The sequence below is a fragment of the Numenius arquata genome, chromosome 7 (assembly GCF_964106895.1).
Source record: "Numenius arquata chromosome 7, bNumArq3.hap1.1, whole genome shotgun sequence".
Lineage (NCBI taxonomy): Eukaryota > Metazoa > Chordata > Aves > Charadriiformes > Scolopacidae > Numenius > Numenius arquata.
Window position 1 is genome coordinate 62,750,537 of NC_133582.1, and position 12,214 is coordinate 62,762,750.

At 40.2% G+C, this 12,214-nt stretch overlaps 1 protein-coding gene across 2 annotated transcripts in view; it reads right to left on the reverse strand.

Moving 5' to 3' along the window:
• VPS50 (VPS50 subunit of EARP/GARPII complex) overlaps positions 1-12,214 on the reverse strand; it is a 57,685-nt gene that overhangs the window by 14,898 nt on the left and 30,573 nt on the right. For both annotated transcript variants that reach the window (XM_074150327.1, XM_074150328.1), the window contains 4 exons: positions 9,299-9,389; positions 7,574-7,750; positions 6,892-7,010; positions 5,120-5,226 (listed from right to left, as the gene is read on the reverse strand). In XM_074150327.1, coding sequence (XP_074006428.1) covers positions 5,120-5,226; positions 6,892-7,010; positions 7,574-7,750; positions 9,299-9,389 — 494 coding nt within the window. The remainder of the gene's footprint in view (positions 1-5,119; positions 5,227-6,891; positions 7,011-7,573; positions 7,751-9,298; positions 9,390-12,214) is intronic.

Here is a 12,214-nt window from a genome sequence, read left to right on the forward strand (position 1 = left end):
CCTTCCTGTCGTCTGTTGTTGCGCATTTGACTTGGGAAAATAAAAAATCAAAAAATGTTAAACTGTAGACCTACATCTGTACGTTGGCTGAGTCAAACCGATCTTACAATTTGGACTCAGAAAGAATTTTTTGCGTACAGGTTTCGTTCAGAGGGGCTATAGTCTTTAGGTATTTTATTTTCCAGTGTAGGGCCTGGCTCTTTTCACAGAGTCGTACACAAAGTGTACTTGGTGCAAACCCCAATATTGCAGATACTTTGCATTTCCGGCTGGCTAGCCCAAAAATGGCATGCTGCTTGCCCTATTAGCATCTTAAAAACATAAAGAATATATAATAAGCTTTGGGTTACTATAGTAAGAGACAGCAATTTTTGAATCAAAACATAACAGCATTCCACCCGGCATGTAGGATACGGCAGATCATTTAACAAATTGTCATATTCCAGACATGTTTTGATGTGACAGGTTGGAAAAAATTACATGAGGGTGCAAAAATACTTTTTTTCCTGTAGTCAGCAAAGCTGTTTTTCAAGCTAATGCTGTGCCCAGCAAAGTAATTACTAATCAATACAGAAAATGTTGTTTTATGCAGAGAAACTGAGTAACAAAGGGAAAAAAAAAAAAAAAAGCTGTTAGCATCAAGGGGAGTTAAAGCAATTACTCGTGTAGGTCAGTAAAGATAACAATAATTTGACAAATCCACGGTACAGCAGATGCATGGTAAAATGACACAGCAGTATGGCAAGAATCAAGCAATAATCTGACATTGCCACTTCCCAGGTTTCTGCCCAGCTTAGACTCCCAGCTTCAACACCACACATCTCCCGTCCGATCGCTTACACACACAAGCATGTGTTTTGTTATTTTTGGAGATTTGACACAGGTTGCAATACCTAATATTTGGCAGTTTAGCCCAATTGTTAATTCTATGCTTAATTATCAATGTTTTGATCTACAGCACTATGAACAAACTGCAAAGCAGACTTAAAAAACTCTCTTTGTCTTCCAAGAGGGAAAACCAAACGCATAGCCCAGTGTGGAAACGTTCGGGTGTTTGGGAAAGGATGGCACCCCAGTCAAAGCAGCCCCCTCCACGTATGCTAGCTGAATACTCTGTATTGCCACAGGCTGAGTTTCTCCACTTACTCTGGGATAAACACATCCGCAACCCTACACTCTCTGAGGGTGATGTGTCACATTCTGGACAGTTGGATTTCCAAGTATCTGTGCAGCTGGCGTCAATATTCAAGGTAATCTCACAGGCAGCATCTCATGCTTTTCCAACAGGCTCCACACTGTGCACTGCCCAAGTTTGTCCCTATAAAAATCTCCCGGTGCCAAGAACATTTCTCTATTACTGCATCACTCAGCATCTTGACACGTGTTCCAAGAACATTTCCTCCCAGTTGCTCTCTCTAACAGGATGCCAACTTTTCACTTCTCTGCACTGTTACCTCCTTGCACTAAAGCCCCTGTTTTGGTTGAAAAGGGGAGGACAAGAACATTTCCAAACAGCACCCACAGACCAAGCCCCTGCCGCGCTGGAAGCTCCTGGGAACACTGAACACACCACAGAGTGTCAACAGCTCCAAGGAGCCTGACTTTCCAGGGGGTCCCTGTTAATGGCTAAAGCTGCCGAACCTTCGACAGGTTTCTTCTGAACTGTTATTTCCAACATCTCTTTTTTCCTTAAAGGCAGTAAATAGAGAGTACTCTCTATCAGACTAATCTATACACAACTGGTCACTGAAACCAAAAAGGTAAGTAAATACAGAACCTCCTGAATAATACATACTTGAGTCTTAGTATATCTATGGTCATTAGTAAAATCCTTTCTTAGGGAGCCTCACAACTCCAAATATGCAGCTTCCTATGACACACATTAGGAGCTAAAGTGCCACTTTAAAGGAAAAAGAGAAAAGAGCATTGCAATTATATCATTTTGAAAGACTATGATTTGGGTTTCTTTAAGTCCCAGGAGATTCTATGCCATGGGACCAATCACTTATTTGAGCTACGAGATCTCTGCTGTGAGATTTGTCATCCCCATTATTACCTTCTTAGAAGTTAATGGGTTTTAAACCAAGAAAAATCTAAGAGTTTCTTCCCAAAAAACTATTCACAACAAAAGCAAAAGTGAGACATAAAAAAGGCATTAAAAAAACAACCTGAGAAATAGTTTAATGGGCGTTTCTTATGTCAGAACGACATTAATTAAAATAAAAAAATCACACAAACAATATATACAATGACATAGTCATCAATTATTATTCTTGATGTATAGAACCTAGGTCAAAATATTCCACAGAAATTTAACACAGGTTCATTCTTCCTTTATATTTTAAGTCAACATTCAATGGCTTGATAGGAAAAAATTTGCCTTATAAATTAATCTAATGGTTACTTTATATTGGAAATAGAGAAATAACTGGCTTATAAACTTGAGGGAAAACCAGATAAATTGAACCATTCACTTGGAATTCAAATCAAACAAAGCTATAGCAGCTCTCACTTCAGTTATACATAGCAACTCATTTCTGTAGTTTATATTTATTAAGCTATACTTTGATTTATTCATCTAGCCCCCACACGAAGCACAGAGCACACAGAAATAGTTCCAAATGGGTTATGAGCGCCGTTACACCCCTTCAGTGAGTCCTACTGAAAACTAAACCAGAGGAACGTGAAGGACAAACTGCAGACAAGCAAGAGGGCTCCAAAGCAAGAATGAATGGCCTTGGCTTTCCCTGGGAACAACGATCCTTACAGTGAGAAACACGAGGAGCAGGGGAACAGGGTGACTGAGAGAACTGAACTGGCCACTTCGGGGCACACTGAGAATGAGCTGGAAAAGACCTGAAAACAGCCACGCTACAGGAACTAAGGAATCGGGACATAATACAGGAATAGCCGTGAAATCACCAGTCTGGTGATCAGTGTAATAACCTGCGTGTGCAATAAGCAGTGGAGGCACGGGCTGTACCGCTACGACTGAAAAACAGCAAAGAAAAACAGGGAAAAGAGTCATCCAACTATTGATCTACTGCTTTAATTTGTAGGACTTCAGATCAAGTTTTGAAGAAAATATGGAAGTGACAGAAGCAGAAAGATGGAGGCAATTAAGGTTTAGTCAAAATATTAGTTTAACAATATTGCACAGTAAACAAGTGAAACCAGAGTTCTTTAAATGAGTAAGGGTTTAATAAAAGAAGGACAGAATGGGGTGTGTTGAAAAGGGCAGTATCTGGAAAAGCTACTAGTGGAGTTCCCAGCAACTGGCCTCTTCAATGCTTTCATTAATGACCCTGGCACAAAACCAGGAGTGTGATAATGGAAAAAAATGAGGTGGTACCATCAAAACAGAAAAGGATTGACATAATATACAGGAGGAACTGGAGGACCTTGATGACTGCTGTAATAAAAATTGGATGAAATTCAGTAGTACAAAATGTAAAGCCATGCATTTGGGTGCCAATTAATTAAAAGCACACATCTTTCTACTATAAACTAGCAGCTCATCCCTTGGAAAAAGCTGGGAAAGCGAAGGACCCGCTGGCTGTACGAGCTCATGGCAGAAGGACTGAAGTGCCAGCACAGGGAAGCTGTGCGAAATCACAGAGGTGCTAAAGGCAGCTTGTGAGCGGGAGGCTGCGATCCAACAGGGACACGCTGCGGTGAGATCTCACCCAACACACTGCACGGGACCGTGACAAGTCTAGAACCACAGCAGCAAAAGAACTGGCAAGGAGGTAGGGACTTCAGCTTCTGGTGGATACATACAGAGGACTGGAAAAGGCTTGGTACGTTTAGTTTAGCAAATCAAGGACTGACAAGAACCAGGATTGCTTTCTGTAAAAACAGCAGGGCAGCGGGCATCAGAGAACAAGGGGATCCGTTCAATCTCCACATTTATTTTGGCATAAGATCAAGTGGGCAGAAAATAGGTGGATAATTATTTTTGTATTTTTTTTTAACCATGAAGTTGATACGGTTTCTGGAATAGAATTTCTGTTAGATAGAGTGGTAGGAACAAAACAGAACTATTCTTAAGCTGGAGCTCAAAACAAGCATATTTGCAGGCAGTACTAAATGTCTTCCTGCAGCAGGGGCGGTAGGACATCCCTTTCCAATGCCATGTTCCAAATAATGCTATTATCAGGCATTACAGAAACAATATAAAACACCCCCATAGCAAAAATATTGAAATTGTAATTCCAGAGGGGGAAAATCATATATATGAGCTTTGCAAATAAAGTTTAAGTTTGGGGTTATGGCCAGAATCCACAAATATAAAGAGACCTTGTGTAAAAACAGGAAAAGTAGAATTACAGCTCTCCTTACCCTTACACTGAGTGAGGGCAGGGGCTGGGGCAAGACCCAGTGGTCTCTGTGAAAGTGCCAAGAGTGAGTTCCAGATTCAATCCTGACTTCTCTTAGAGCAAAACCTTGCTCTAGAAGGTAGCAAACAAATCTCTCCAACCTAACGCACAGACCAACAGCAGAAAAGCCATGACAGAATAATCTCAGTTCTCACTTCAGGCCTATATTGTAGGTGCTCCAACAGAAAAAAACAACATCAAAAATGGTTTAGAAAATTAGTTTCTGATTTCTATGCTGCCCTCTAGGACAGCAGAGATACCAACCAGATGTGGGAGTAGTCTCTTTTAAGAACAGCTTGCTCTGAAGTACCACTATTATTTCTAAGCACATAAACATTGAAGATAAACTTAATTAATATAACACACAGAGAATTCCTCCCTCTTCTGCCTGACATGATAAATTTAGGTAGTTACTTCCCACAATCTATACGTGAAGTCTGCAGTTTTACGCATTCAATATTTGAGACAAATAATCCACCATTATTGGTTAAAATCAATATATGCATGCAGACTAATTTTCAAAGTAAAAGTAACTCACAAGATATAATCAAATTTGTCTATTTAATTAAAAATATTTTGGTTTAGTGCTTTATTTCTATTTTATTAGCATTTTCAAGGAGTGGAAATAGAGCCCAATGAGGTATATTTTTAAAAGCCTTAACATTCACTTAACATATTTGCTATCAAGAGGTTTGCATTACAATAAAAAACACATATAAAAGTCCAATTGCTCTACATACCAACAAGCCGAATTACATTCAGCGTGGTGTTTGTTAGGATCGGTGCATTCACTTTATTGAGGTTATAGTCTGATCTCTTTCTGCTCCTCAGAGTTTCGCGAGAAACACTTTAAAGAAAACAAAAAAAATACACCAAATGTAACTGCTTTTATATTCGAAGACATACTAGTAAAATTTAGTAGAGAAGAAATCCTTCCTCCCCCCTTCTTCCACATGACAGTACACCTTCCAGCACAGTGCTGTATTCATACCAAAGCACGACTGGGTTAGGATTCTAATTAGAGAGAGAAGCCTGGCCTAATTTACACAAAGTGTTGCCGGGGAAAGGGGTTCCTCGGTTGCAGTCCAAGGTGTGAGTCCTCTCTCTGGCCTCAGAAATCATTTGAACCCTTCTGACTCAAGTTCATGGTTTATGAAGTTAAGAAAATGAAAACAACGCAAGTCACAGCAGAGCGGGGGCAGACTAGTAAGCTACAGCTGAAAACCACTATCTGGAAATGGAAGCAGTTTTGAGGAAGATTAAACTAAAAAGACATTAAATTTTTCATAAACCGTAGTCCTGTGAGAAGCAGGGAGTTGGACTGGATGATCCCGATGGATCCTTTCCAACTCAATATATTCTATAAGAGAAACCTTCCACCAGCCTCCATACCTCAAAACAGTGTCCTTCCAAAAGTTCAGAATGCTTCACTTCCACAGCACAAAGCTATAGACAGTGACTGTGGTTTCACGGAATTGTCAGAGTTGGAAGGGACCTTTAGAGATCATCTAGTCCAACTCCCCTGCTAAAGTTGGATTTCCTATAGCACATCACTCAAGACTGCATCAAGGCGCGTCTTGAAAATCTCCAGAGAAGGGGACTCCACGACCTCCCTGGGCAGCCTGTTCCAGGGCTCTGTCACCCTCACCGTTTGCTCCAACTAAGTCATTTTATCAATACCTCCATCACTCCTTTGAAATGAATCACGATAACAATATTTTATCCTAAAGAGTTATTTTGTAAAACAACATTCCTCTGCTTTGACCTAAGTGGTGGCTTTCTACTTCTCCTGCAGTCGTCTACACACCAACAGTGTTAGCCAGCCTCACACAGTCCCAAAGGACGGCTAAGCAGTACAGTGCCCTAGACAGAAGTTTTATCTCAGATCTCTTTAAAGGTGACAGAGTTGGCCTTTGTTTATATGAATACATATATACATAAAATATATTTTTATATATAGTCATCAAAATATAATATGTATATTCATTGATTTTTATATATATATATATGTATGTGTGCATATATATATCTCCTTAAAGAGAACTAAAAATGCCAAATGACTGCCTTCAAGCTATGGAATCTTTTTTTTTTTTTTTAATCTGTAAAAGTTTCCTTTTGTTCTGCAAAAGCAGAAGCCCAAGCCTCCAGCCGTTAGTCTGCAAGCAACTGCTTTTGCCACAGCAGCAATTAGACGTGCGCACACCAGCAGCTGTAGAAGCAGCATGGGGTAGCACCTAACGCTGGCTAATGTTCTCCCATGAGCTGGTTCAGGGAGCCTTTCTCCTCCCTCCAAACCTTGCTCTCCCAAGCTTCTTCCTGCAATAATGATGGGCAGCTTCACCTTCCTCCCCCTTCCAGAGATCTAAGTGCTGAGCCTTTCTGCAGGTAGCATAAAGATTGTTTGATTGTTATTCCATTGTGGTAGAGTATAGACTGAACAAAAAATGAACTAATTAGAGTGCTGAGATTAAAAGCATGTAAATGAGACCAAGGACTCGCACAATCTACTTACCTTTTCACAGGGGCATCTCCTGTCTGCTCATCCACATAATCTCTTTTCAACTCTTCAGGAACATCGCTGTCGCTATCATACTCTTGATATGCACTTTTTTCTTGTTCATCCGATTCATACTGTTAAAAAAAAAAAAGTTTAAAAAAATAATTTGACTGCCATTATTTTCCCTATAATATCATCACTCATTTAACGTAGCGTTTTGGTCACTTCTTGGCTTTTACCTCCATCAGGATACAAATAACTTTTCTGGCTGAAAGGCTGCTGACAATGTCATTAAAAATGCAGCAGGAAAATTATACAAAGCCACTTGTAAGTGCATTTCTAAACAAACTTCTATTCTCTGGTGTTGGTTAAGAGTAAATATTTACATCATCCTATTTTTCCCAGCTACTGATAATTTTTTTTGCTTTCCTGTTGCTGTATCAAGTACCCGCGTATCTGAGCTTTTGTTATTTGGTTTATAACCTGAAAAAACAGTAATAAAACCTCAAAATGTATCCATATGCTAACAAAGATAACAGATAACTTCCTAGGCAATGATATTACTCCGTTATCTAGTACTGCAGTTAACCGATCCCTGCGCTAAGACGTTTTGCCATCATTGACACACAAAATAAATCATCATTTACTAAGAGCATGATTTGCTTTCGATTTTTTTCCTGAACCGCTCCGTACGCACCCCGTTGGAAGCTAACACGTCTTCAGTCTCATCGTCTTTGCTGTCGGCCTGAATTTCGAAGGGGTTTCCTCCGTTGCAGTACTGCTCGAACAGCGTCACGGCCGGAGAGATGGCGGAGGCAGGCTGCTTACTGGGAGACACAGATGGGGACCGAGACTGCTCCAGGAACTTAAACTCCTGCTCACAGAAAGAAAGTGCAACTTTAATCACCAATGAGGCACTTTCAGTATTATTATGACTCCAGTTCCACAAAACCAGAGCATAACAACAAACTTGTGGACAATTAACCCCATATGAAACTTTCTGCCAAAGCTTGCTGCGTATTTAAACACGCTTCTCGTGCTGGTCCAGGTGAACCTTGAGACTGGCAACCTTACAGGGCTGGGCTTGCTAATCCGAGTTTGGGGCTATGACACGCAACACATCTCCTGCATTCTGAAAGTATTCTCTGTCTAAAACTAGGTGAAAACCAAGCTGGGGTTTTTCCACATAAAGTAGGAGACAAAACAAGACCTAAATTCTATGCAAAAATGTAGTTTTCTTTACACATGTTACCTAGTAATTCACTAAAGCTGATTTTCTTTTCTTAATATTTTATTTTTAAAAATTTCTTTTCAACATTTATTACTTCTCAAACCCATTGCACATGAATTTTCTGATGACTGGGTGAGCGCACAGGACTTTTGCAAATATAGGGACTATGTAGGGTTTATAAGGTATGATTTTAGACTCTCTTTTTTTCTAAAAATCTTGACTTATCTCAGTTGACATTTTTATCTATTAAACTTTAGCTATTGATCTTCGTAAATGGCAAAACGTACATTATGATTTATCTAAACGTTTAAAGATCAAAGCGCACGCAGTTAAAATGGCTGCAATGTTAGATTTCTGTTTGTTTAAATGAATGCGTTACTTTCTGCCATTTTCTGCTGCTCCAGTCCCTTGAGCGGTCTGTATGGATTTCTAATCCCATTCCTTTATTAAAACTATTAGTTCTTTTGCTACCGGATGCCGCTGAGGGTCCTACTTCCCTTCCCCTCCGTGCTATTACTGCCCAGCAGCCTCTTCCTAACTCTGCAGAAGCTGCACAAGCATCTTTTGCCGGAGACTGCCCAGCTTTAGCCATTTTCGCACAGTGGTGGCAGCTTTGACCACGGGCACCCACCTTCCCTTTGGCAAAACAGGTGAAATTCACCCACCACGTGCTGAACTCCACACAAAGCCCTTCAGGGCAGCAGGGGAGCACGCCAATTACTTGCTCTCCGTCAGACTTCACCACACAAGAATTAACTTTTTTGTCCCCTTCCCAAATGAACCACATATAACACGTCTTTCCAGAAACAGATGCCAAAATTGGAACAAGCTATAAGCACTCCTGTGACTGCTTTTAGGTTCTCATCTTTTAGCTTCTTACTCTCAGATAAATCCTTTAGAAATGGAAAACTCACATATTAACCCACATTCAAACACAACAAGTAAAGGCTGACATTATGCTTACAACTCCAGCATCTCCTGTAAACCTCCACCTGCCTGAAAAAAGGAATGCTAGTGTTTTAAAAGCTTCTGAACCTAAGTTTCCAATGTCATGACGTGAAATTTAGGGGGTTTTATCAGTCATGGAAAACATTTGCACAGTCATTCATGGATCTTACTACTTCTCAGGACACCCGGACTCTGAGCTATTAAAGCATGAGCACATTTGTGTGTGTAACTCATAGAACATACATGAAGCTGCAGAATACTAAAGCTTGATTTAACAGGACAAAGTTCCCAGGTCTCATTCTCCAAAAACATTCTTAATTCTTCAAGTCGGGTTCTGAAATACAACAAATTAATACTCTTAATTGACAGCAAATCATGAAGCAGGCAATTATTTAATTTATGCAGTGAAAAACACCTTCAAAAAACATATAAAAATTCACATTTGAAAAAAGGTATTTAACTCATTCTTTCAACAGACCATCTCTAAGCTTTGGCTACTAACACAGTGCGTGTTCTATGACACCTCTGGAGAAATTCTCTAAACATGTCAATCTCCAAAATTTGGAAACATATTTTTTTGTCAAAGCCACTAAAAAGTGTAGAGGAACATCTGTGATTACGCAGTAACACTTGACTGTTCTTCCTCTACGTGAACTGCAGAAAGCAATACAACACATAAACCACTCCGCAAGCAGCACAACAGCTCTGTGAGCCCGCCCGAGAGATGCTGCTTCCAATAGAGACTGCAGCCAACAGCCAGCAAAGGGAAGCGGAAAGAACCAACGTTCTACAGACACCTCAGATGCTCAGAGAAGCAGGAACTTCAATGGCTAATCATCTCCTGGGCTATGTTTTTCTTCATAGCTTAAAGTACCTTGGTACTTGGTATTAGTACCTTGGTACTAATATAGAAAACATTAGGGAAATGTAACGAAGCCACTACATCTCTGCGTTGTCTCTGTTATGTTTTTAATCATTAGAAAAGCCTCCGTTCAGCAATAAGCAGAAATACCTTTACCAAAGAAAATCTTTTTGCCAGATAATCAGGAACTCATATAGAAACAGGCAGCAGTGAGTGCTTACTGAGGTCACGTTGCTGCACCTTTGCTTCTGAATATATTATTATATAATAACATATTATAATATATTATGGTTATTATTATATAACATGCTAATAGTATATTAGTATATTGGTTTGCTTAACAAGTAGCACTTGGTAAATTACGTACTGGGTTTCTAATTAGGCAGTAAAATATTCTAGAAATACCACTATTTCAATAACGAACTACAATCATCAGTACAATTACAATTTTCTTGCCTCAACGAGATGAGCAATGTGTTGAATTCTGACTACAGTTTGCCGTATCTATTGAAATTCAGCAGCTAAGGGCAAAGAGACTCCAAGTGCTATTCTCGAGGCACTGGGCACCTGGAGCTTGCGGGTCTTGTAGTAAAACCAACAGAAACACCAGGGAGAGATGCTGGGAACATCAGCATTACAGACTAAAAGTCCTTGAGGAGAAGACTAAGAAGAAAAAGTCACGGAAAAGCATAAAAACCACTTAAACGCCACAAAGCACCAGTTTTGGTATCATTTCAAAGCTGAAATCCAGGCACTGACACTTCCCCAGTGTCCGAGCCCAGGCAGCAGCTCACACAACGGTCCGATGTGTCTGTTCTCTGAGCAGCTCTGGGGATCAGACACCCCCTTTACAGACCCCCAGAACAAACATCCCCTCACCTCACTGACGGTCTCTGCCAAAAGCCCACTCTCGTTGTTCAAAATAATCAACATCTACCCAAAAAGGCCTCCCGTATGCTCTAGTATTACATTGTTCCTCCTCCACGCTCTTGGGTGACATGAGCAGCTCCTTTGAAGGCTTCCTCTGCGCTGGCAGCTCTAAACACCAACCACCCGGGAGGCCTTGGATGTCAAATTACACCATCAAAGAACTAATTACTCCTGGACTCTGAGCATTTCAGCACTATGTAGCTTTTATGTGCTAATGAATCCTCAAAAGCACTAGCTTTTTTTTCCCCCCTCCAATTAAATACGCAAGGGGACAGAAAGCCACGTTAGTTGATCTGAAATAGCAAGATGCTTAAAGCTTTCATAGAAATCAACGTGAAGGCCACAGCTCAGAGAAAGGGATTTTTATATTTTTCCTTCCAAGGATGAAAACATCAGCCAATTAATCTTCAAAATACAGCATAAAACATAATAAGCACTTCCTTTTATTTTCACAGGAATTACAAGAAACATGGCCCTAATAAAAAACATAATTATTTCAAAAAAAGGATTATTTCCATACATATTCCATCGATGTTCCTTAACTCAAAGATAATTTTACTCAAAGATAATTCAGCAAATTTGTCTCTGATTCCCTAAGCTGTTAAAATAGGTCCTTTGAACATAAGTAAAACCATAATGGTCAAAACGCTATTTCCTTAATCGAGTAAGGTATTGTGTGGTAAGCCCGTGCAGTAAAAGATGGTTAGACCGAAACAGCTCTTCTGAACCCAGAGCTGCAAGCTCCGTTCCCAAATCACATCATGAAATGCAGCTCAGAGTTCAGAAATGCTGTCGAGAAACAAAGAGAGGTGGCACGCGATCTCAGCCAGCTCCTTCCCTGAAGGACATGGCCTACATCTGGTTAAGGCTGAAGCTTTTCAGACAAATGGAACCGAGGTCTTCACGTGTCCAGACAGAAATCCCAGCTCCAAACTAACAAAGCTGGAAAAAATTCCAAACGACCCTCTCAGCTTCTGAATTTAGACACCGTCTCATCTTCTCCTGCCATAATTCTCATACTTTACAGATTTTAGGCAGAAGGTCTCAGACCAGATGGGTTTGGATGCATTAGTTGTATGACAACTCCTACACATCAGAGGTCAAGGGATCAAGCCTGGGAAAGTCAGAGCTTCTCAGAGCAAGGAATGCTGTATTTTTTCTCCTATCTTTCAAGCTATTTACACCCAGAGAGAAGATAAACTAGATAACTAGATACTAGATATCTAGATATCTAGATAACTAGAATGAAAGAGCTGTCTATCATCCAAACCAAACCATTTGAGAAATGAAGACAAGGCAAACAGACAGCCAAGTCTTGAAACTGTCACAGCCATATACGATATCTGAGGGCAGGGACTGCCTGCAGG